The 27,801-nt window shown below is 36.1% G+C and overlaps 1 protein-coding gene across 6 annotated transcripts in view; it reads right to left on the bottom strand.

Annotated features, from left to right (window-relative positions):
* Gria2 (glutamate ionotropic receptor AMPA type subunit 2) overlaps window positions 1–27,801 on the bottom strand; it is a 142,337-nt gene that overhangs the window by 42,055 nt on the left and 72,481 nt on the right. For all 6 annotated transcript variants that reach the window (XM_090343201.1, XM_090343200.1, XM_090343202.1 and 3 more), the window contains exons 3-6: window positions 23,099–23,338; window positions 14,720–14,916; window positions 9,179–9,232; window positions 4,624–4,785 (exon numbers count right to left, since the gene is read on the bottom strand). In XM_090343201.1, the coding sequence (XP_090199327.1) occupies window positions 4,624–4,785; window positions 9,179–9,232; window positions 14,720–14,916; window positions 23,099–23,338 (653 nt within the window). The remainder of the gene's footprint in view (window positions 1–4,623; window positions 4,786–9,178; window positions 9,233–14,719; window positions 14,917–23,098; window positions 23,339–27,801) is intronic.

A 27,801-nucleotide genomic window follows, 5' to 3' on the forward strand; every position in this document is an offset into this window, starting at 1 on the left:
GTTCTCAACTTAGAAAAAAGAGAAAACTTCATACCGAGGTCCCATGTAAGAGGTCATAATTCCCCTCACTTTACCTCATATTACAAGCATTGTGTCATCTCAAATTAATGTGGGAAAGAAAAAAGTAAATAGAGCACAATAATAAATTTATGTGTAAATATATATATTTACTGCGTGTGTTTGTCATATGTGTCCCATTTTCGCTATTAGTTGCTATTTCTTTCAGCACTTAATAAACTTTATCATAGGAAGGTATGAGATAGGAAAAAATATGCATACATACATTCTCATAGTAAGTACCCATATTTAGCAGGTGCCTAACATTCCATTATTTCAGGAAATTATGAAAAAGAAATGAGCCTTTACAGGTATCTATGTTTCTAATATTATGTTAACATTTTCTATTATCTTCACAACAATCTGAGAAATAGCAGCCACAATTCCATCTCACTGATAGGGGACACTGGCCTGAAGTCAAACAGTGATTTATTAGTGTATAGTATAGCACAGTTGACACAATCTGCCACTTTAGGCAGCTACAGTTTGTACACTCTGTCTCAGGTGGTTATATTTTCGGTTGTGACCACTACTTATTACCTCTATGGTCAAATGAATAGCCCTATCTCTTACAACTCACACAACACATGCCCTTTTTTTAAATGTCAAGTATTCATGTTCTTGTAATAGCAGGAAAGGAAAGTCTCCTGAAATTTTCTGTCTGTAGCATGGTCTTGCACCTCTGCACATGATGCTCTTTCCCACATTTTTAAAGCACTTGTGAAATTGGTAGTAAACTCGTATAGAAAATGTGCTTTGATTTCACATCCTCTCTGTGTTTTGACCATCTCTAATGAATGAGCTTTTTCCGCATGCATCATTTGTTGGTTTATGGAATTCTTGTCTCTTCTGTTTCTGATCCTCAATGGTGAAATTAATATATTTTCCATATTTTTCCTCCCTTCTTTTCCCTTTCCTTCCTTCCTTCCTTTCCTCCCCTTCATTGCTCTCCCCATCCTTCCCCTGCCCTTCCTTTTCCTTTTCTTTTGCTCCCTCCACTCTTTATTCCTTTTTGTATTCAGTTCTCAACCTCTGGTATATAAGCAATATTAAGTCTGTGTAGAAAAACTTGTAATTAAACATGAATTTCCTGCCCACAGATTTTCAGTAACTTTTTTTTATCAACTTTTCGAAGGCCTTATAAAATATGCTCCTGTGGTAAAAGTAGAGGAATCACAAAATGTTTGAGTCGCAATTAGCTGAAATTCCCTCCTTGGGAAAGAGGTAGGAGAATAAATGAGCCTTTATTGTCCACTTGGTTTGATACTATGCTCACATTTTATAAATGTTATTTAATTTTCTCAGCAGCTTGGAAATTGACAATCACAACAGCTTTGTACAGATGAGGACACTGGCCCCAGGGTCAAACAACTATTTCGATCTTCTTTGTGGCACTCATAATAAGCCTACACACACACATTGTAGCACCCTTAATAAAAGGCCATCACAAGCTGTCAGAAAGTTGGCCAAAGCAACCAAAAAAACAAGCATTATGGAAAACAAATGCTACAGAAGGAAGGGTGCAAAGAAAGGTTGTGCTTTCAACCAAATGGAATAGAGCAGTAAGCGTTGGCAAAATTGAACGAGAATGCATTGTCCTCATCTTTCACTCCCCTAGAGTGCCATGCATTTTGATGTGAGGACACATAAAACCTGAAGCTTGATATGGATTCTAGGAAGGAAAAAAACTTTTCTTATGGGTTTTCCTGCTTCTCTGAGCACAGAGCAGTGGGGGAGGAATGAGGAATAGGGACTACTTCCTGTAAGATGTCAAAGGAGCCTATTGGTTTTATTAGGGATGAATAACACATGGGCTCTTCAGAGAACTCCAATGGTGTTATTACACAAGAGACAGAAGCCTGATGCTCACAGAATGGGAGCATTATTAGACATAATATGCCTGAGCTCTCAACCCTCAGCCCTGGTGGAAAAACATTCCAGCACAGAGCATAGTGTCCATTTGAGCGCTCAGAAGTCTGAGTTACCTGAAACTATTCTGCAAGACCACTTAATGAACAGCATGAATAATCATTGTAGGCAAGATCACTAAAAAGGAAGCCATCTACATTTTAGAAAAAAACATTAACACAGGATGATATTTTATGATATGGATTCTTCTTTGTAACTGGCTTAAAAATAAAAGGATCCATATGTACAAAAGTAGAGAACTTCAAACTCCTGATTTTTTTTATCTCTGACCATTTTCCTATACACATACACTTATATTTCAGTGCCCTCTCTACGGGATATGATTCCAACTGGTTCACATTTGTTCATACAAATAAACTAAACCACTGCACCTTTCAAAATCTTTCATAGCTATTGATGAAATTGTACATAGATTCTAAAGACTATAAACATCAGCACTCTGCTGGTGGCAGTAATTCTACTTAAGAGTCTGAAACCTTGGAGGATTATAGCTTGAAACTAGTCCAAGCAGAAAAATTCAGAGAAGTCCACCTTCAGTTAATCAGTAAAAAGCCACACTAGAAACATAGATCAGGTTGTAGAGCATCATCTATGAAAGTATAAGATCCTGAATTCAAACACCAGTAACCCCAGTATTACTTAATCCATTTACTCCTCAATTCACCCTTCACCAGGTCTTAATCTTAACTCTTGTGCTAAGGGGTAACAATGTTCAAAAAGGAGTATACCCACTACCTGATGAATATAACTGTAACCCCTCTGTACATCACCCCAACAATAAAATTAAAAAAAAAAGATTAGAGACAGAAGAAAAACAGACTTCCTTTCAACAGCCCAAACATAGAGTATACACAATGAAATACAATAAATAAACATAAAAATATCAGGGTGTTCATACCCACAGAAAACACAGCAGAATCAGGGTCCCTCTTGCACCACAGTACTTCATTACATACACACTCAAAAATTATTTTTGATTGCATAAAAAACCCTGAAGAAAAAACAAAAATGTCCTATAGACACATGAAGAAATGCTCAACATCTCTGGTCATAAAAGAAATGCAAATCAAAACAAATTTAAGATTCCCCCTCACTCCAGTTAGAATGGCCAGGATCATGAAAATGAATAATAACAACAGATGCTGGAGGGGATGTGGCCAGGAGGGATCACTACTACACTGTTGGTGGGAGTGCAAACTCGTTCAACCACTATGGAAAGCAGTATGGCAGTTCCTCAAAAGACTAAACATAGAGCTCCCCTATGACCCAGCAATTCCACTACTTGGCATTTACCCAATCATCCAGAAACAAGACATACTAAATCCACCAGCACAATGTTCATCCCAGTACTATTTACCATAGCAAAGATAAGAAACCAACCTAGATGTCCCTCAGTTGATGAGTGGATCAACAAGATGTAGTATTTGTACACAATGGAATTCTATGCTGCTGTCAGAAAGAATGACATTGCCCCATTTGTTAGGAAATGGAAAGACTTAGAAAAGATCATATTAAGTGAAGTAAGCCAGACTCAAAGGAACTTAGGCTCAATGGTTTTCCTCATTTGTCATAATCAGTAGAAACCTTGGGCTCTCCTAGCAGAGATTTGCAATAGAGCAAAACCTTGATACAAAAGGCCATATAGTAGGACACTAAATGAAAGGATCTCTAGGATATAGAAACATAAGCCATATAATGAATGATTGTTGTTCTTAAGGTACTATGTTATCTCTCATCTCTTTTGCTGTCCCTTGGTTATCTCATATTGTTACAGTATCTCACTTTGTTACCTGATATATCAGATATATTTGTATTTGGTTATTTGAAATTGAATAGGGAATGGGGAAAACAAGAGGAGGGGTGGAGGTGGGGGGGGAGGGAAATGGGGACCAAGACATGTGAAAGGGTATCAATGTATGGGAATTAATGCACCATCTATCTGGCAACCCTTCTATTAATTACAATAAAAAATATATGAAAAACCCTCATTTTTTCCCTGTTACTAAAATTAGTTGAGATTTTTTATCTCCTTCCAGAAGTATCCAAGAATCCAGTCCACTGTCCAATACTTATTATTACACACATACACCCCCCCCCACACACACGCCTATTATGTGTGCTTATATGCTTCTTGACTGAGCTCTTTAGAAGTGAGGATTAGGAGATACTGACTCCGCTTAATTTATTTGTAACTAATGTGCTCTATACAGCAGCCAGACTTCTTTTCATTCCTCAGATCTTAAAATAATCCCTTCTCAGACTAGGCATTCTCAAAGCATGCAATTTAAGTCTTTTATGTTGCATCCTTCAGTTTGCTATTCCCTTCCTTGACACATATACTTTTGCCTTTGTGTCAGTAAATTGTGAGTGGAGGCAGGAACCTGTGTTTTTATCTACTAGCAAAGCCAGCTTCAGAACACACCCATATAAAGAAGAGAAATGGTTAACTGAGGAAACAAAAGGAAACTGAAGGAGGCAGGAACTGACATGGTACTGTGAAATGCAGCAGTAAATATAAACCATATGTTTAGCAGTCTGTGTGCCTACCCTGTTTTGAATTACCCACTCCAAATTCACACATTTTCTAAGTTCCATCTCTCCCCTAACACAGAGGGAAAAACAGATGCAAAACCATACCTTAATTGTACTGGTGTGGGCTCCAGGATACTCTTTCTCCTCCAGTGTTGACCATCTTTCAATAAACTTTGATACCAAGGAGTCATCATAATCCACAATCTGAAATCCAGACACATTTGCACCTCCAAACTGAATTTTTAATAGGTCTCCATCAGTAAACCCCTAGACATAAGATACACTTATGTTATCCAAGTAAACTGACATTACCCCAGAACTTGGCAAATTATGGTTCAATGCACTACAAAGAGTATAAGAGATCAAAAAAAGCTGCAGAAAAGGTTTCATGGATCTATGAGTCTATATCCTTCACCAGGCCAGCATCAAATTGGTCTCTCAGTTGGTCCATCTCCAAAACCACTTCACTGGCTGAAACACTTCATAGTAGTGATGACAGGAAACTAACTGACCAATCATTGCAGTCAATTTTTAAATTAAAAATAGTTTCACATTAAGTCTGATACTCACTTAAAGCACTCAATTTCAGTTGAGCAAGTGAGCATATAACTTGATTCATGACCAAATATCTACATACTTGCTCTCTTTTTTTTGCCAATCCTGGGGCTTGAACTCAGGGCCTGGGCACTGTCCTTGGGCTTCCTCAAGGCTAACACTGTACAACTTGAGGCACAGTGCCATTTCCGGCTTTTTCTGTGTATGTGGGGCTTCATGCATGCTAGGTACGCACTCTACCATTAGGCCAAACTCCTGGCCCCTGAAATGAATATATTTTATCATGACACTTAAAGAGTATTTTGGCTCAGAAAACTATGTCCTTTCAAAAATCTTCTTGTGCATGATCTGCTTCCTCCCCCTACATACTTCTTCAACTCCTACCTGAAAGTTTTCAAATATTCTCTTTAGCCCTGACATTTTCCTATTAAGTCTTCCTTCTTTCACCCTGTGTGTATTCACTGGGTAGATATATAGCCATCAGTACTATTGGAAAAGTTCTTTTTCCTAATTTTACCTTTCTCTCTTCCTAGAAAGATTTTTATTAAGATATAACCATAAGATTAAATGTCTAAGCTTATTGATATATGTATATATCATATGATTGTTTATACAATGTGAATATATATAATACACATGTTATATTTTACATTACATTGACATTTTGCTCCAGTCTGGGAGACAGTCTCAATTTCAGCTTCAAACTCTTATTTAACCTATTTAACCTGTTTTTTGGGGAAACAAACTAATTTTCAGTGGTCTATTTTAGTTTCTCCCTGTCTTTTCAATGAAATCATTTTGCCTTGTTTTTCTTATAAATATTTCCCTTGTTTTTCTATTGATACTAATTATAAGTTTAAACTTTATTTTCTTATGTTTTCTGCTTTATTTCTGTATTTGTTTATTTGTTTGTTTGTTTATTTTTTGCTTGAACTCAGGGGCTGAGCACTGTACTTGGGTTTTCCTCAAGGCTAGTGCTCTACCACTTGAGCCACAACACTACTTCCGGCTTTTCTATGTATGTGGTACTGAGGACTCAAACCCAAGTCTTCATACATGCTAAGCAAATATTCTATCACTAGGCCAAACTCTGGGCCCCTTACTCTGTATTTTTATCTATCTTTTGTTTCAAAGACTTCCTTCCCATTACCTCATTATACTTTGCTGGTTCAGAGCCAGACACTGTAAATTTCCTTGGGATTTCATGTGCACAAGTAAGATTCATTAGCAAGCTAAAGCAGATGCCATGCACACAGGCATGTGAAGTGCACAGAATCCATTTTGTCAGTTTCTGGATTCATTTCTTCTGGGCCATTAAGATCCATCAACATTTACAATATGAATATAAAGCTCCCTAAAATCTAGGTACAGGATGGTAGATGGCAAGGTTTGGACATTCACTTTCAGTTAGCTGTCGTGATTTTTAGCAGAACTTTTTTATATTCATATTCTCCTAGAAAAAAAGTTGTACTTAGAAACCAGGGCTAGTGGCTACCTGGTTGTTTGAAGGTAATTCTCAACTGTCCTGTCATTTCCTACAAGAGTTTCTGGATAAAATACCTTTTACTGAGTACTTTGACCAGCCAAGGTTTCGTGGGGGTCCATTTTAGAGGTACAGCTAACATGCCTTTCTTTCTCGTGGGTACATGCCCTCCTTTGACCAATGGCTCAAATCCATCCTTTTTCCCATAGAATTCTCTCACAACGTTTCATCAGTGATAATATTAATGGCCATTTATGGCCACATGAATACACTCAGAAATCCTGAAGGCCCCTCTGGTAACAGCTTGAGGACAGAACCATTAATTCAAGACAGGGCCCTACAGAATCAGACTATTCCTAAGTCTTTCCATGAATACCTTCTTACTAAGCTCCTTGTTGTTCTTTCATTTCTCTGCTTCTCTTGCTTCTCCGGGGAGACTGCTTCTCCCCATTCTTAACAATGCACACATGGATACCCAGGCCACACTCTGCTCGAGGAAACTGGAACAAAGCTTTACATCTCTACCTTGCCTCCTCTCCTTTTTGCTTCTAGGTTTGACTTTCATAGCATCCTACAGAACTCATAGGTTTGTGCCTGGTCTGTGACCCTGTAAATAACCACTTTCAGCTCTTCCTTCATTTTTCATCTTTCACCTTCTCTGTTAGCTTGTTGTACTGTTGAGGTTTACTTTCCCATTTATTCTTTTCATGGTTTCTTTATATAATCTTATCCATTCACAGTGATTTCAAACAAGACTTTTAACTGAAACCTTGAATCAAGGGTTAAGCCAGCCTTTATGAGAATCAGTATTTCTGTATGCATTCTTTTCTTCTCTGAAACTTCAATTTATGTAAAGGAGAGGAGGAGGAAGAAGCAAAGAAGACATGAATCATGGGAAAGAGCCAAAGATTAACCACTCATTAACTCATCAGATTTAAACTGATCGATTCTACTGCCCTTCATGATATGTTTCTGGAAATTCAAAATGTGATTTAAAAGTAAGTCCCCACTGATGACTTGTACACCTTTTTTAGGACGGTGGAAACGTGAAATCCCTACAATTGTGGAAGCACCATTTTTTTTGAATTTTTTTTGCCAGTCCTGGGCCTTGAACTCAGGGCCTGGGCACTGTCCTTGGGCTTTCTCAAGCCTAGAGCTCTACCACTTGAGCCACACTACCATTTCTGGCTTTTTTCTATGTATGTGGCGCTGAGGAATCGAACCTAGGTCCTCGTGCATGCTAGGCAAGCACTCTACCACTAGGCTAAACTCCCGGCCCGGCAGCACTATTTTTAAAGCATTAAATTAAATCCACAAAAATGAATAATGATTCCCTTCTGACCACAATCCTCATCACCATATAGCTTAGGTCTGCTTTTGAATACTTCATCAAAACTCAGCTACAGCCTGAGCTTAGCAACTAAATCAATCGTTCAGCAAATCCTGAAGATATTTATTTATGCTAATATCTCAGGTTTGCAGAAATATCCCATAATCACATTTTCTAATACTCAGTAGACATTGACCAGAGGGAACACACCCAATCAAGAGTTTGATTGATGAAAGCTCTACAATTTTGGATGGCATTCTTCAACTGAAATATCAGTGAAATATCCATTTGTTCTCTAAGTTCTCAGAAATTGCTACAGAGAACAAGTATTTTTATAACTGATTTGCTAAAGCTTCATACAACAATGAAACCAAAAATTCTGAAAAGCAAGAATGGGTTGTGAATTTGGATGAAGTATTTGGTAGATCTCACCCTGGAAGTTATGAAGGCAGCATAAACATTTTAAAAAATTGTTCCTTCATATCCTTCTTTCTTTTTTTTTTCTAGCATCACACATCAACTCTCATATTGAGGGACTACCTTCTGTCGTTAGTTCTCAATGTTCCATTATAATCTTCTCCATCTGGACATTTTTAAAGATCACAGCTTTCAATGTGGCTCTGAGTTGTTCATCATATGGCAAGATTCACACAGGGGACTGACTGTCTAGGCTGTTCTGACAGTGAATGCAGCTCTGCAGAGACTCATTTTATAGTTTCATTTATGTTAACTCTTGCTTCTCAACAGGACACCTTTTAGGATCTCTTGACTACATGCTAAAGGAAGCCCTAAGGAAAGTTTAAAGTCAGGCACTGTATTGCCAAACATAAAGTTCATCTACAATAATCATGTGTGCTGGTAGTAACTTTGATGAAAACCAACAACATTTATTGTAGGATTTTAACTTTTGTTTATTTTCATTTTTATTTTTTTCTGCCACTGCTATAAATGCTTTCTGGTATTCAAGCCGGTACTCAAGAAATCATAAGACACACCTATATTTGCATAAATGCAAGACCTTTACAGAGTCCAATCATGCTTTTGAAAATGTGTATGGTACACCTCTTTTTCTTGTTTTATTTTAATCTGACTGTGCATGGTAGATCAACACAAAGATCATACTTACAGTGTATACGCTTTTATATTGATAAAGACTTTGTCATTTCTTATCAATCAAATATAATCAAATTATATTTTCAAGCATATCATTGATAAATGGTGATCATTCCAAATTGATATTTCAATTAATAAGGTCATCCAGTAAAGTAATAAATAACAATGAATGAACCTACCAGATTTGCAATGATGTAGTGGTAACCTTTAACATGCTTTCCAATGGTGATAACCTAGTGACAATAAAGAAATAATGATTTAACAAACACAAATATTTCAAAGTTACAGTCGCTGCCATTCTGATCTGATTCTTACAATTTACCTACTATACCTTTTGATATTCCATAATAAAACATAATAATCAAGACCAGAGAATGTTATTCTTAGGAAAAAGTAATAATATACTCAGTATCTTGTAAGGAATTAGTCACTAAGTCAAAACAGTCACTTCATTTTTGTTATAGTGAAAGTCAGACCACAAAATTTTAAGCAGCATAAAATTGAGAGTCATTTAATCCACAGGAAGTCAAAATTTCATTCCTAAAGTTATATATCTTTTTAGCAAAATTTCAAACACTAAAATTGACACTGGAGATTTTATAGTCCTGCCTCTTTAATAATGAACACATAGTTTATAGAGATGTAAAAATTTCAAAGAACATTACTGAGAAAATAAAAACAAAAATCTTTATGGATATTTAATATGTGATCCCTATTCTAGACATCATGCTTATTGCTTAATCCAAATTATATGGTTTCTAACCTGAGACATCAAGGGATCAGGGAAGGCATTTTTCTCCACCAAACCGAGTCATCCTCAGATGGTCACAATAATTTTGGATGGTGACGAATCAATTTGCCCTCACTGACCTACATCAATTATGCACAGAGTAGGCACAAGTGAAACAGCCAGGCTGTATTCCTGGTACATAGGTACAAATACTTCTCAGCCTTCAATGGGCTTATACCTGATAAACCTAATACAAATATAAGTAGTCAGAATGTATTTCATACAACTAAGCACCAAATACCACAGCCTGGCAACACAGAGGACTGAAGAGTGTATACTGTTTTCCCCTTATGCTCAAGTGGTTAACTGGGAACTGTGGTTGCCATGAGAGCAGAGCTTCATGCTGCATATTGCTAGCTCAGAAGACTCAGATTCCAATGTGGCCGTCTCTACTAAATGCCTATGCATTTCATTCCAATGTTGGAAAAGCAGAAACTGAGCCAGACTGAGTCAACGATGATCAGTATTCAAAGGTAATTTCCATTTTTAAGAAAAATGATTACCCCAATGGAAAGCATGGAATGTCAGGGCTATCCAAAAAAATTAAATCTGGTTAAATTGTTTTGGTAATGTCCCTTAATAAGCACATTAATATGATACAGACTCCAGCTGTCTTGCAAGATTCTCCACATCTACCTTCTTCATCCTGTGCACTCAGGCACCCAAAACGCTTTTGCCCTCATAACCTTGGTGCTTCACTTCTCTGGCTCTTCTGATTAGGATGTGCTCTTTGCCACCTCATCCACTGTCTTATTAATTTTTAAGCACGCCATGGTACTCAGCCTCCTTGCTATCTACCGGGCAGTCAGGTGCCCCAATGCAACACACTTAGTTCAAGTCAAGGACAAAGAATCCCGGGAAGAATTTTAACCACATACCACTTCAATACTAAGCGACAACCTGTAGAAAGGAAATTGGAACTTGGTGCTCTAAAAAAACATTTCTATGTAATACAACTAAGTCACCTTCCCAGAAGAACTGAATCTTCTCTATTGAAAGGAAAATTTTTGGAAAATAAAAGTAAAAACAGATGTCTTTCTGAATGAAAAATACATGAATTAACTTGAACTTAGTCAGGATGATCATATCCACTGACTCTTCTGAAGACATCTGTTGGCTGGGGTTACTGTAAATGTTGTTTCAGAAGCACCCCTTTCGTCCTTCTGAGAATTAAGGCACACAGAGTAAATGATAATACTAATAGGCTCTCCTTGTCCTTAGTGTTCATTAACAGAAGAGATGTGAATATTCACTGTTCCTATGAACATAAAAGTATAATTAGTAGCCACACTAATTAGTGGCCATAACATTGTAACTTTGCTTTCAGCAAGGTACTGATTGATGGCTCATGTCTATACCTCTAACTACTCGGGTAGATGAGATTTGAGGTTCACAGCTCAAAATCAACAGTGATGGCCTTATTTTCAATTAGTAAAAAGCAAAAACTTGAGGCATGGCTCAGGTGGTAGAGCACCAGCCTGGAACAAAAAAGCCACATGAGAATGTTAAGCCACATGAGTTCAAGCCCTGGAACCAGTATTGAAAAATAAAAGAAGAGAAGAGAGAAGAAAAGGAAGGAAGAGAGAGAGAAGGAAGGAGTCATAAAGATTCATCATATGATAATACAAACTCAGTTCTATTGCTAATATCAAGGTGCAGTGAAAAGGGATTTAGCTTATCCCTGTTTTCCTGAAGATACTCATTGAATGAATAGTATTCTTTGCTTAGAATGTACCTCTCCTCCGTTTGCCTGGTTATCTTGACTCTGCAGAGTCTCTGGATCTAAATAATTGCCTTCCATAATCTTCTCTCAGAACACACTGTTCTTTACATGTGTACTATATTCCATTGCTATATTCCATTGTTATAGCTTTTATTTTGTATCAATGGCTGCTGCTGTATTTTTGCTCAAAGTTGCCGTTTTACTACTTGAGATACAGCTCCATTTTCATCTTTTTAGTGATTAATTGGAGATAAGAGTTTTACAGTCTTTCCTGCCTGCCTGGTTTCAAATCTTTAAAACATTTTTTATTTATTTCTATTTTTTATTTCTATTTTTTATTTCTATTTTTATTGTCAGGATAATATATAGAAGTTACATTCACCAGGTAGTAGGTGCATTACTTCTCACACATTGATACCCCTTCTCATGACTTTGTTCCCATTTCCCTACCCCCACCCTTTCCCAATCATATTACTTTCTTCCCTTCCCTTTCCTATTTCAAATAAACAAATAAACATATATACAATATGCCAGATGACAAAGTCAGGTACAGTAACAATGTGAGATTAATCAAAGGGCAAAAAAGAGAGAAGAGAAATAACATAGTACATTAAGAAGGACAATCACACAAGATAAATCTCTTGTTTCCACATCCTGGAGATCATTTCATTTAGTCTCATCCCATATCACCTTATGTACCTAGGTTTTGAGCTGTTGTAATCCTCTGCTAGGAGAGTCCTAGATCATTACTAATCACTACATTCATCTTCAGATCTCAACCACGTGCGTATCTAGAATTATCAGCATGAGCCACTGAGCCTGGCTTAATATTATCATTCATAAGTAAAATAACACACCTCAATGGATCCATCCTGCTTTGCTTATATTGCTTTATTTTTGACATAATGTAATATGTGAGTCAAATGCCCCATTTTGTAGGAAAATTTCCAATATGTTTATTTTCCTTTTAAGAAGAGATACCTCCTCTCTTGTGATCTCTAGACCACTGCTATACTTGGGAATTTAAATTTCTCCCAAAGTCCTTTGCAAGATATTTTTCCCATCATAGTGAACTTGGAGAACCTTTAACAGGTAGGGTCTTGATTGAAGTCAAGTCTATGGATAAAAGGAAGAGGACTGCAAGGCTCTGGCATCTTGCTGTCTTTTTGTACTTCCTCACACCCTAAAGTAGGCAGCTTCCTCTTCCTATCCCTCACCACATTCCTGCCATGATACATTGCCCACAGCAAGAGTCCAATTGACCATGGACTTTATGACAAAATCATGAATTAAAATAAACATTTTCTCTCTATTTATCTCAGGCATTGGCTACAGCAATGAAAGATAAGATTGCCACATTGAATTATAGCTCATAATAGTGTGATATTGTATGTATGCATTTTTCTTTACTTCTAAACAAGTTCGTAGAACATTGTACCATGAATTGAGCTTTCTCTATATCCCTATCTCAAGACAGAGAATGTCCTTAATAAATGTTAGTGAAATGGCACACTGTCCATTATGCAAATCGTTCTGCATGCTGAATATCTGTACAAATAAGCATTTATGTAACCATGATCACATATTCAAAACAAGATTTCCATAATGTCCCAGTTTCTTTTTCATTTCTCTCCTCTGGTTTTGAAAAGACTTATTTTTATAGAAAATGTTTTCTAACCTTTATTAAGCATCAGGAATACTAAAAAAAATTAAGCCAGACTAATGAATATTGTTTAAATTCAGTTTTAATGAGAACTTCCTATGAAATTCAAATGTTATTTGAAGTTCACATTTGAACACGAAACCTTCAGATTACAACAAATCCTGTCTCCTGAGATTGGCACTTGGTTTTTCACTGAAATGATTCACCTCTCTGGCATATAGCATTTTGTTCTTTGTGATCACAAGTTAGTTATATTCACTTTTTCAATATTTCACAAGACATGCAGTTTCCATGTCTCAAGTCTTTTACATCAATTAGGGCTACAATTAGGTTAGAGGTTAGTAGCATGTTCTATCTTGTACAAATTAATGACCATGTTTTCTATTCCTTGAAGCCTACATGAGCCAATTATGCATATCACTTATAAATTTTTGTTTCAAGAAAATACAAATCACAATAATATATGTGTGGGGGAAGAGAGAGAGAGAGAGAGAGAGAGAGAGAGAGAGAGAGAGAGAGAGAGAGAGAGAAACCAAGGAAAAGTTATATATATATATATACATATATATATAAAATCAAAAGATATCTTACTTAGTAAGATATCCTGGAAACCCTGATTTTGAAAGTAGGTAGATTTTGTGTGTGTGGTGGAGGGGGGTAGTGGTTGATGGGGCTTGAACTCAGCTTGGGCACTGTCCCTGAGCTCTTCAGCTCAAGGCTACTACCCTACTCTTGAGCCAAGCCCCACTTCCCATTTTCTAGAGGTTAATTGGAGATAAGAGTCTCAGGTCAGTTTGTGTCTGGGCTGATCCTTGATCCTTAGATCTCAGCCTCCCGAGTAGCTAGGATTATAGGCGAGAGCCACTGCGCCCAGCTTGAAAGTAGGTAGATTTTATCTTTGTTCATTACAATATCACTTTGTGACTTTCCTGTTCTAAAATAAAAAAAACTTAAAGTGAAGTATGCTGTATTCTAGGGACAGAATCTCTGGCATTATTGTTTCTGCAAATATTCTATATCGATAATTGTGGCTTATTTCTAAAATAGTGAACAAAGTGTGAATATATTTACTTCAATATTTTAGTTTTAGACAATAGAGTGACTGTTTTATATTGATATAAATCCTTCAATATATAGGACAAAAATGACTCCTTCCAAAAACACTTATTCTCTCTACAGATGTAGGCATAGGTGGTAATATGGGATTAGTATATATTTCTGTATGAATCTAAATATTTCAGCAGAATTAAGTTAAAGTTTACAACTTCAAAATATCAAGATTCAGGGCAATGCTTAGCATGTAGAGCATAAAAAATCTGAAGTTAAATGATGAATTTGATCAGTCAGCATTAATGACAAGTCACTGGTATTACTAACTAAAGCCAGAGATAATCTAATTGATCATCTCCATGGCATCCTATACAAACCATAAAATGAAAACTGCTGCTCAAGCACATTGCACAAAGGAGCATTTGCTCCTTGCCAGTGCTGACCTGGCAGCAGGCTCTATATTTGGTGTCATAAGAAAACAGAGGGGAGCAAACCTGGTCGACAATGTCGTTTACTTTATCCCGTTCACAGTCAAGGATTACACGCCGTTCTTTTTTTAGCTCCAGATCTTGAAAGAGTGATCTGTAGGTCTCATCCTTCTTGTCATTGTTAATATTCCCCACGTTGATGGCAGTCACCTGCCACTTCTTTTCAGCTGCAGAATCCAGCACAGCTTGCAGTGTTGATAAACCTAGGAGAGCAAAGGACAGGGCAGACTGATAATGGGACTTGAATGGCTCAAAGCTGGGCTGTGGAATCACTGAGATGCATCCTTTTAAGCTTGATGCATTTGTGCAGCACAGGGGATAAGGACTCTTCACCAAATGCCATGGTTAGCATCTCTATTATCTACCTACTTTGCTCTGATTCACATCAAGAACTCATGATTTAGACTGTTATTCGATCAAAATGAGGGCAAAATTGGATGCTCAAGTAGCTCATCTTCTCTGCAATACAAAAAGAGTGATATCTATTACCTCTAGCTTAAGTAAAATCTCCAGGTTCCCACAAACATTTCTTAACTCGTAGAACATAAGAGCTGTTTTGTTCCATGTGATAGTTTATCACTTAACAATGATGAAGGCTCCGTAGGAGATGACTTTCTGGGAGTGCACGGAGGTCACGGGGAAATAATGTCTGTGAGATTGTGCTATTGCTTCTAGTTGTTTTTAGTTGTTCTTTCTTCTGTAAGCATGTGTTCTTTTGTTTTTGTTACTGAGAGTGGTTCAGGCAAGGAGAAATAGTTCATATTTTAACTAAATTAGTTTCATTTCCTAAATATGAATTCCTTTGTATTGCAATAAAAATATTTTACAAAAACACCCTCTATTATATTACTTGTTAGTGCCTTTGCTTATAGCATGGTATGACATATAATTATCACTATTATTATCCTTGTATTTCCTTATGTTTACAATTTCATGTTTGCATGGCTGGAGCTCTACTATTTAAATCAAGCCTTCAACCCAGCTTTTTACCACTCATTTGAAGAATGAGAATTCATTAAGAATTTTATGGATTAGCTTGGTGCTAGTGCCTCACACCTGTAATCCTAACTACTCAGCAGGCTGAGGTACGAGGATCATGTTTAGAAGCCAGCCCAGGCAGGGAAATCCTTGAGAGTGTTATTTCCAATTAGCCAGGGAAAGCTGGAAGTGGAACTGTGGATCGAGCAGTGAAGCACTAGCCTTGTACACAACAGCTCAGGGATAGAACCCAGGACCAAAGTTCAACTCCCAGGAACAGAAAAAAGAATTATGGATTGAGGCCAGTTCTGGTGGTACAACCCTGTGATTCCAGCAATTAGAAGTATGAGATAGTAGGAATGAGTTCAAGGTCAACCTGGGTTGTACAAGAAAACCTTATCTCAAAAACATAAGAATTTGATGTATTCCATATTGGTTAAAGAATATGTAACTTGAACCTCAAATATCTTTGACAAAATGAAGTACTTATGATAAAACATTTGTGATAAATTACTCAAAGTGTGTATCCAAGGTCAAAAGGGGTCTCTCAAATAAAGATGGAATGATATGAGCATTAAAATATTAATTAAAGTAATACGATAGTTAGAATATTATTTATTTTATGATAACTGGGGTTTAAACTCAGTGCTTCATGCTTGTTAGGAAAGTACTCTACCACTTGATCCAAACTCTCGAGTCTTTTTCATTTTGTCAGTTATGGTTTAATAGTTTTTCTTGGTGCTACCACCAGACAGCCATTCTCCTACAGGTTTCTCCTGCAGCAGCTGGGAACATGGCTTAAGTGGTTACAATGCTTGCTTGACAACATACCTTGATTGCAAGTGCCATATTCAGGCAGTGAGAAATTCTAGACTACATAATAAAACTCTGACAAGATATATTAACTAGTTGTGATACAAGATATATTAACCAGTTGTGATACATGAAACTTACTTTTATCTGGAACATTTAAAAATGATGCAATTAATCAATTATTGCCTAAATGTCATACTGACGTTGGGTTTTGTTTAGAATAAGAATTATTTTGTGGGCTGGGAGTTTGGTCTAGTGGTAAAGTGCTTGCCTAGCATGCATGAAGACAGGTTCGATTCCTTGGTACCACAGACACAGAAAAAAGCTGGAAGTGGGGTTGTGACTCAAGTAATAGAGCAAAGTCCAAGGAGAGTGCTCAGGACTGAGTTCAAGCCTCACAACTGGCTAAAAAAAATTATTTTGCCAAATAAATACAAAAATATGTACAGATGAAATAAGATGGTTGTTTTTTTTCTACAATAAATTTTGAGAGAAGAGAGATTAAGTGAATAAACTAAAATAGATTTTATACTAGTTATAAATAAAGCTGGCTTAAGAGTTCCTGGTGGTCTTTCTATTACTATATTTTATCATTAAAATATCTCATTAAACATCAAAATAATCTACTTTAATATCAAATTGATGACTGCACCTTAAACTTAACTGTTTGGGGGTGTAAAACAGTAAAAGTACTTCTTTCATATGAATAAAAAGGCATAAATAAACATAAGTGTTTTTTTTCCTGAAGGATGACTTAAAAACATCACATGTCCACTTAAATTTTAATGATAAAACTTTGGAACACATCACAACACGCCTATGATTTCTGTTCATTTTAGGAAAATTAAATCTTTTCAACTAAAATGTAGGTCCCTTTTCTGTTGTACATCATCAGGAAAGAGACAGGATGCACAGCTGGTCATCATATCAATTCACAGCTACAGTGAGACTGAAAACAGCTATTAAGTTTAGTCTGTGTTATTCCCAAGTAGGATAAAGAAATCTAAGTTACTCTGCCCCCTTTGTTCTCCAAAGGAGAACACATTTCAATGATTGTTCAAATCTCCCCAAACACTTTCTTAAAAAAATATCTATAGATGATATGATACCATGTGTGCTTTTATTCATCTAACAATCGCAATGAGTTTCCTTTATTCTATGCAATGCATAATTCCATTGTGTTCTTATTTAACTTTGCTTTTCTCATTCTAAAAACTGTAGGTGGTGATGCCCTTGACATTTTTTTCTCATCTTTGACAGATATTATAAGAAAATTTACATATAAATCCACTTATAAATGTATAAGTGGATTCCACCCAGTGATAAATTTGAACTTAAGTTCACTGGCAGTTCACCCTGTCAAAGAATATGGAAATGATATGTAAAATGAAAAGAATGGGATCTTTAAAAGTGTCTAACTTTCAAGTTCATTTGTTCTGTGTCAAAAGTAACTGATAGTAGATTTTCTATTATTAAAGCTCTTAGGATTAATATTTTGTAACCTGGAGAACCCAACCAAAATTATAGATATTTATTAAGAAGCTAGACAGCTAAAGTAGTACTATGTCTTAGTTGATTAATTTACTTCAGTCAGAAGTCAGGGAATAATATCACACCAGCTCTGGAGGATTGCTAAAAATCTTTCACAATCCAGAGAATAAACCCATATGTAATCTGTCCTTTGCTTACTAATCCATGACTTAGTTCTTTTTTTCTCTAATGGAAATAAATGTTTTCAAAATCTCTCTACTTCATCCCTTGTTCACACAATTGATGATTTTTGTTTTGCTAAATTGAATTTTATAGTTAATAGTTTGACATTTTAGTAACATCAAAATTGTATAACTCTGAAAGTGAAATTTAAAATGTTCAGACATAATGCAAATTCATGCTTTGATTTTTTTCTTTTATCCTTGGTTCAAGGGATCAAAATCTGAGCCTTGCACATGCTAGGCAAGTGTTCTACCAATTAGCATTTCCTCCAGCCTAATTTGTCATCTTCTCTCAGTCCCACCATGTTCTAGTTAGGAGAGAAAGTATGACTTGAAGGCCGCTTTTTTCTCTTCTATCCAAAGTAAGAAGAATATCTTCATACGTGCATTTATCCTTTAATTCAGAAAATAAATTCACACAGATAAGGACCTAATCATTGGCTTATCCAATGTTATTAATAAATCTCAATCACTCAACTTCAATATTCATATTAGAGTATCAAGATATTGAAGCTTCTGATTTCTTATTTCTGAATAAGAAAACTTGTTGATACATATACCACTCATGTAAAAAATAAAAAAAACAATTTGGAAATATTACTATTTCTTTCTAAATACATGAATGAAGAAAGAGTTTATTCTGTAAACTTTCAAGAATATTGTTAGGGTCCAATGCTAAGTTTCCAGTATCATTAAAGTCTTAGACAGTTTGGCTGCAGTAAAGCTTGACTATTCTAAAAATATTAAATTGTATTAAATTTATGTATTTATTATTTAGTAATGGACTCTTGCCACGTAACCTATTTATTCATTGACATTCTCCTGAAGCCCAAGATATTAATACCAGTAGGTGACAGTTTTATAGAGACATAGCTTTGATAACAATGCCAGAGTAGAAGGGAAAAGCCTTTAGCCTAAATGCAGGTGAAAGCTAAGTTGTCATTCACACTAAAGGGGGAAATTTAAAATGAATATTGTAAAACAATGTAGTTTATTCTGGCCACTTGGTAGTTCTGAATGATTAACTCATTGCTCCATTTTAAAACCAATGCATTCACCATTCTTTCAAGCATAGAAGCTATGCTTTGTGACTACTAAAGCATGACAGTATAATCAAGTTAGATCAACACAGATTTCCCTTAGTACTCTCTGGAATGTCAGAAAAGAAGCTCATATTTTGGAAGCATTTTTGTTCTAAGAGTGATGGTGACATTTACTTGGAACTGAATTAACATGCCTTCTTTTCAAGGACTAAACAAGATTTGCTCAAAATTAAAAGCAACACATACAGATAAATCTAAAACCATTACTTGAGTTTTAGCTATTCTCTGTAGAAATGTATTGCCTTCCCTTGTTGATAACAAAACAGTAAATAAAAGCTGCATTTTGATTAAGCATTTATTCAAATATACTAGATCCATGTTCAAAGATTAAAAGTGTATCGAGTGTGTTAACAGAGGCAGCCCATTAATTTCTGGTTTAAAATTCACCGAAGCTCTATCCCTTGCTCTCTATGGAATAATAACAAGCTGCGAAGGACATCAAGTCCTCTGTTGCTGTGCCCTGGCTAAGGAGGAGACACTAGCAATCCTGAAAAGTCACCTAGCACCAGATGAACAGCTTCAGAACTATCATCAGGGAATTTAGACTCATCTGAGATGATTCTGTGCAAAAATTAGGGTGCACTCAGACATTTGTTAGTTTGCAGCTGGGATGTGGCCTCTTGATTTGTTGTCTCAGCTTTTGGATGGACAGTTGGGGAACAGGAAAGACTTAATATCTATTTCAGTTAAGATAGTTCAAGGAAGGAGACTAGAACAATTTTGAGTCTTTTTCATCTGATGGCCAATCTTGCCAGAATGTTGAAAAGAATCTTTTTATGTTTAAGTCCAATGCTATTCAAAATATCATTAATTTATTACATAATTTAATTAGGCAATCTCTGAAAAGGAAATTTTCCAAATATTTTAACACTGAGTTGAGAAAGGGCCGCCATAGAGCAGAAGAGAAAGAGGATAAGAAGCCAAGGAAGCAATATAGTTGCCGTGGTGACTGAGTGGGTCATTGTTAAATGTAATATGATGTCCAAGCCATGAAAATTAAATCATTAATTAGAAAAAATCTGAAAGCAATAATACAATCTCCATGATCCATGAGGTGAAGTTTTTGCCAGTGTTTTAGAGCTTTATACATTATCTCTGAAAATGGGTTTAGCTGAAAGTCCAGCCTGATACTCTTCACATTAAAATATCAGCAGCTAGTTGATGCTATCTTGAAAGTACATCCATAACGTCATTTTGGCTTAAACTATAATTACTTAATATTATCACCTGACAAATGCACTCAACATATCAATTGGTATAATTTAATAATTGGAGATTATCTCATCACTTCAATTTCATTTATTATATCTAAAGTATTAATAAAAAATCACTTTAAAATGTCCCAGATTCTCTTTGGAAGTACATAAGTTCATTCATCTTCACCTATCAATTACCCATGGCCTGTCTCGCTGAGTTCCTTTCAAATGCTAATATTTCTCTTTTCCTATTTATATTGGCTACTACTAGCAACTTGACGACCTCAAAGCTCAAATGTACCAGTAACAAGGGGGGCTAAAGGGCTAAGGAGAGTTAGGGTGAGGATTCTACTATCCTCAACCATATCAAACTGTCAAAGACATTCTTCTGATTATTCATCACTGAAGCTAATGAGATTCACCCCCTAATATCATTTCAAATTTAAAATGCTCAGATGTTTAAACCATTCATTGCTTAACCCTTCATCATGGAGCATCAGCTTTGTTTCTGGCATTGAAGAGAGGGTGTAAGTCCAGTTAGGAACTATCCATCAGAACACTGGGCACTGCTTGGATATTGCCTTCCTTTTACTGGAGCCAAAACACAACTTCCACTGCAAATGGTGTGTAGCCCAGATGGTTATATTTGCCCCTGGAACAGAACAGGGGCTCAGTAAGCAGTCCTTCAGTGTCAGAATCAATGGCAGTATTAATTATAAATTTTGATATGTCCTAGGTTGGAAAGGAAACTAAAACACTGCTTTGTGAGAGGGCACAAAAGACATATCAGAAGAAATGATACATAGACCTGGATATCACAAAGGAGTAAGAATTTGAGACATAACTAAACATTTGAGGTATAAAAATTTGGTCTGTCTGAGAAACTGAAAGAAGGTCAAATGGATTTATCTTTAGAAAGAGAACAAGGCAGCAGAATGCACTGAAGAATTGGACAAGAACCAGGTAGTATAAAGCCTTCAAGCCATGCTGAGAATTTTGATTTTACTCTCATTAAATGCTTAAATGCAAAACCATTGAAGTGTTTTAAGCAAGACAGTGATACTGTTAGATGGGGAAGGGGAAGATACTTAAAAGAAAATAATTCTAGTTTCTTTGTTGGTAATGGATCAAATGGAGATGAATGTGGAGTTTGAGAGATGACCAACTGAATATATGTTGGGGATTGGTCACACAAGGATGGTAACATAGAAAAAGTATCTAGAAATAAACTAAGAATAAGTGGTAAAAATCACATCAATAGGATACAAAGGTGGAAACAATATTAAAAGAATGTCACTTTCAACCTAGCTTTAAAGAAAGAAAGTTCCCAGAGAGCAAGAGGAAGTATTACACGTAAATAAGCTCAATTTCATGAGTCTTTTATGACAACCATGCAGCACCCTGAAATTCATATTCTCTCTAAAGTTATCTTTCATTCCCTATGTGGATAGCAATTAGCTTCCTTCTTAACGCTGGGGAGAAAGCTGGCAGCATAGCAGTTTTTGTTCAGTTCTAAAATGCTGACTGGCTTTTCCCTTGAGTGCTCCCTTCCTCAGGAGCAGGAGCAGAGGGCAGAGACCAGACACCTCACTTGAGCGTTCCTGATTTGGGAGTTCTGTTGCCAAAAATCCCAACAGATCAATGGAAAATTGATTGATACAAGCTCCCCTCTTGTCTACCCTTGCAGGTATACAAGGTGCCCTCTCCTGAAGCTTTTTGTTTTCATTTGAACTTACACATATTCTAAGAAGTAAACTCCTGAAGGAAGAAGCAAAATGTGGTACAAAAAGTGGTTCATGACACGTTTGGCTTTCATTGTGTAGACTTCAGAAAGACACATACAAAAATCCATAAGGAATGTTCTACAGGATGTGAAAGTGCAAAGACTACTGACCTTCCCATTGTGGACTCTGGAAAGACAAAAACATCTAGGATCTCATGACACAGAAGTTAAATAGGTCTGCAGTATTGAACTTCACAACAGGGAATGTAACACTATAAAGTCAGAACTTCACTTCAGAAACTGTAGTATTAGTTAAGAACATCTCATCATAAACCCCTATATAGGCTTGAGTTCTACTCACAGGCTTGATAAGACTCAGAGATCCTATTTTAAATCAAAGGTAATAATAGCCCTTTCTTTTTGGTAAAACTCTAACACAGTAGTGATTCAGTGACTACAAAAAAGAGTTTTTTTAGGTGGGAGGGTGGCTGGCAATGTGGCTTAGTGGTAGAGTGCCTGCCTGATTAGCCGAAGGCCCAAGTTCCAACCTCAGTAGCATCAATTTTTTTTAATGTATTTTTCTATGCTTGTATTAGTAATGAAGTCATTCTAGCTGTCTCTGCTGGAGTAGATTTCTAGCTTCCAGCTGAATATCTGAGCACTACCAAACTATCGATCCTTGTCAAATGTACACTCATATTTCTTTTATTGTTGCTTCACTGTAAACAGGTTGCCAGGTTTCAAATTGCACAACTGATTAGTGAGGCAAAATTAAGCCACCTATTCCTTGGGTCTTATGGTTCTACAATCAAGCCTATGTGTCCAGTGCCAAGCACAAAGGGAAAGATGCCATAACTTACCTCTGTCACTGTCATAGAGGTATGCAAATTTATCCCACTGATAGTATTCAATCAAGCTCAGCAGAGCTCCTTTGAGGTCAGGTCGCATCTGAATGACAAATGGATGTGTACCATCTGTGGGAAAGCTGGGAGTGATGAAGGAGACATGGAGTGTCCCACAGAATGAGGTGATGGTGTTTACAGACTTCTTGTCATAAAATCCAAAAATCGCATAGACTCCTCTTGAAAACTGGGAGCAGACTAGAAGAAAAGGAAAGACAGAATGGATTGTAATTAGCACACTACTGCACAAGTTTTCTTGGAAATTAATAAGATTTGATGTGAAGTACAAAATCATTAACAGATTAAAGAAATGCATACTTCATATTAATGAGTCATCAGAATTGATATTTGTTTATCACTCTGAGAAGCTGAAAGAATTCCAAAGCAAAGTTATAATTCTGGATACAAGAAAATACATATATTTTAACTTAAGAAGCCACAAAAATAGATACATTTTAGGACAAATACATAAAAGTATATATGCATCATACGTTCATAAGAATAAACTGTCATTATACATATTTATAACAACTCATTTCCTGCAAAGTCAGATTCTTTTGAAAGGCTTTATTGGATTTCTGGTGCTTCTATTAGAAATCCAGTATACTCTTTTAAGAGTGCTAATGCTCACCCAAAATTCTTTAACAGGAGGTAATGTCAGACTCACATTATGCATATAGAGATGTCAGCAGAAAGAGCCATTTTTTACCCTGTAATGCTCAGCTAAGTAACAAGTAAATGAAGGCCAGAGCTCCTAATTATAATCTTTTTCATTGACCTAGCTTACTTCATATGTTCCCCTGGACAGAAAACAAAGAATGTTATCAAAACGTTTTATCTAAGAACTATCATTTTGAGCAAAATGATAATAATGCATGTCAAAGTCCCTATGCCTTCCACAATTCCTGTCATCTTTGAAGATTTCCATTACATATTATATGGTACCCTTGCTATCTTTTCTCAAAAGGTTTACACTGAGAAAAATATACTTAAGTGAGGTCCACTTATTTTCCTATCCTATAAATATCAAAGTTCACTACTCGGGCAATTTTTGTGACTGTGCATGATCTTGGTAATTGCAAAGATAGGAAGCTAACCTGAAACACACTTCAAAAGCCAATCAAGACCAGACACAGGTGGCAGAAATGGGTAATCCTATCTATTTGGGAGGCAGAAACGGGAGAATAAGAATAATAGGCTGGCAGAAGTTAGCAACACTATTTCTCAATAAGAAATCTGAAAAATAAGCTGGGCGCGATGGCTCACACCTGTAATCCTAGCTATTCAGGAGTCTGAGATCTGAAGATTAACATTCCAAGCCAGCCAGGGCACAAAAAGGCCTGAGACTCTTATCTCCAATTAACCTCTGGAAACAAGAAGTGGGGCTTGGCTCAAGGGTAGGGTGGTAGCCTTGAGCTGAAGAGCTCAGGGACAACACCCAGGCTGAGTTCAAGCCCCATGACCCACAAAAATGAAAGAAGGAAAGAATGAAGAAAGAAAGAAAGAAAGAAAGAAAGAAAGAAAGAAAGAAAGAAAGAAAGAAAGAAAGAAAAGAAAAGAAAAGAAAAGAAAAGAAAAGAAAAGAAAAGAAAAGAAATCTGAAAACCAAACACTCCCATCGACTGGCAAAGTATGAGTAAGACAAAGCCAGTGTGGGATAAAACTTGAGACCATAGCTGAAAAATAAATAAATAAAACAGCAAATGCTGGGAGCATGGCCTAGTGGTAGAGTGCTCACCTAGCATGCAAAAAGCCCTGAGTTCAATTCCTGGGTGCTACATACACAGAAAAAACTGAAAGTGGTGCCGTGACTCAAATGGTAGAGCGCTGGCCTTGAGAAAACCGACTCAGTGACCAGATACTGAGTTCAAGCCCCAGGACTGGAACAAAACAAACAAAAAAGGAGGATGTCTCATGTAATATGACATTTTCCTGGCAAGACTAGAACTTGAGTTTATTCTCCAAAATCATGCATACATGCACAAACATGCACATACTCATGTGCACACACATGCACATACACTCCATTTTACAGTTTTAAGAAAAGCAGTCTAAGTTAGTCAAATGTCTTTTCAAAAATGAACTGCTGCTATTTTTTCAATCTTAGTGATTGTTTAATCCAAGGAATCAAAATCAATGATCCTCATAACAACTCATCACACAATCTTAAGAAAGTTTTTAAATGAATTTAAAACTCCATTTAAAGAATAAGACCAGTACTCTCTTATTTTGCTTTACTTCCCTCTCTAAGGTAGTTTGTTCCAGGCACAGTGCCTACATTTTTATTCCTAGGTGTTTGGGAAACAGATAACCGCAGAACAAGATTTGAGGCCAGCCCTATTACAAAAGTTTGAGAGAATCCATCTCAACCAATGGCTGGATATTGCGGTTCATGGCATTGTTTACAACTGTGAAAATGTACACTGATGTGCACCTGTCATCCTGAGTAACAGAAACTATCGCAAGTAGAAAGCTCACAGCCAGATCGATCCAGGCACAAACCAAGATTCTGCCTTGAATCAAACACAAAAGGATACTGGAGGTGTTGCTCAAGTGGTAGAATACTTAAATTTCAACTATGAGGCCCTCAATTCCATTTCCAGTACCACTAGAAAAAAATGGTCCATGAATAAGGACGTTACTAAAATACACACATATTCTTATTAAACAGCAATTTTAGACAACAAATAACAATTTCAAGCTAGTGTATAATAGCAGTTAACAGAGGAAATATCAGACATTTCTTTGAGTATTCTTAATATTTCCATGTTTCTTTAAAAATTCACTGCTATTCACTTTACTTTTGTTTTTCTAATTTATTCCTCCTCTTCGAACATAAACTTTTGAGAATATTTGTTCCATCTGTGCAATACGTAGTCTTCCTTCTCCACTCTGTCTCTCTTCTTTACTTATATTATTTTCTTCAAGAAACAATAGTACATCGCAGAGAGCAATGAAATGCATTACCTTACATTTATTCACACAATGCCAAAATGAAATTATTGTCTTTCATCATGTTTATACTTTTTGTTCTCTTCTAGATATAAGAGTGGAAGATAAACTTCAGTGCATTTGATGACTATGACTATTTGTCAAATATGTAACAAAGACCTTTCACTATAAAGACACTTCCAAGCTAAATCTCCAGTTGTTTCTTATTTTATATATAAATATACTTGAACTGACATGGATATCTTAAATCTGATATGTGTTTTCTCAGATTTTTGTCAAGTCTTTAATCTTATACTGAGGAAAATATAGCATATGGAAAAAGAGAATTGCTATAAAATTCTCTCTGGGTCTATTTTGATTTAATTTCCTACAGAAGATTGGCATATCTTCCAGACGCTAAAAGAATATCAGGCAATGTGATTTATTAATAAAATCTTTTCACATTGTAAATGAAATTGTTTCTGGGATGAAACCAGCAGGCAAAGCACCAGTAGAATATTAATAAAGGATACCACTGCTGGAAAACACAGAAAATCTTAATAAGGAACCATACATTTCATTTTTCAGTTGCGTTAGAGGTTGCTGCTAGTTGTCGAGAACCTTCTGTTTATTGCAACCATCTAAAAATACAGGCATTGGTCCAGCAAAAGCCGCAGAAATTGTACAACTTCATAAGGAATCACAATTCATCTGAATCAGACATTTTTACAGTTGATATTCCAGTGAACATTTCTGCACATCAATGGCTCTTGTCTTCATAATCCTTGGAGCTTCTCACCTTATCTTTTATTTCTTCATTGGCACATATCAACTGTCTATTTTTTAATCTCTATTTTTTGGGATATTTCTTCCTTGATAGACTTTTATTTCTACCATCATAGAAAGGTAGCTTGTTTGCCCAGCTTGGTGCTAGTATCTGAGATGAAAACTTTGGTACTATGCTTCTAACACACCACATCCAAATAATCTAAGATTTTTAATAGACTCTATCCAAATAATTCAATCTAATATTGATGATTCCCCAAGTATAGCATGCACACAGAAATAGATTGATATACTTCAATAGTAGTGCTTTAGAATTCTGATTTGTTTAGAAATTAATTTACTCATTTCAGCTTTACCTTATTCCTTAATATTGTAAAGTACTTTTTTCTTATCTACATTATTCTCTACAGGAAATGGTTTATAACTGTTGAGGCCTTACAAAATGCATGTGTAATAAACTCTGAAAGTAATTGCAAATACCACCTTCTAAAACAAACAAGACAAACCAGAATCCTATCTATAATCATCTTGTAGCTACAGGAAAGAGTAAAAAACCTTACAGATTCACTTATAGCATTATGACCAATACTATGACACATGCAGACACCAACATAAGTTCCTGAACGGTGCTAGAATGGTATTTATGACCCAAATTTGATTGCAAAGGAGTAGTTGGAGATACTCTTGCTGAGTTCTACTTGAATAAATATTTAAGAACAACTTTGAGAAACTCAGCAAAGGCAAATCCTTTCACAAGGCACTGTAGGTCAAACAGCAGAAATGATAATCTCCTGGGTGTAAGTAACTTGCTGATTATTTCACTTTTTGTTACAAGCCCAGATGATATAAGCCAATAACAATGCTGAAAGAACACCAATGCCTCTTTTTCTCTTGGGTCATTTCTGCTCATTGATGCTGCTAATGCAGCAAATGCAACAGAACCT

Source organism: Megascapheus bottae, chromosome 13, assembly GCF_031878675.1.
Source record: "Megascapheus bottae isolate mThoBot1 chromosome 13, mThoBot2.hap1, whole genome shotgun sequence".
NCBI classification, from domain to species: domain Eukaryota; kingdom Metazoa; phylum Chordata; class Mammalia; order Rodentia; family Geomyidae; genus Megascapheus; species Megascapheus bottae.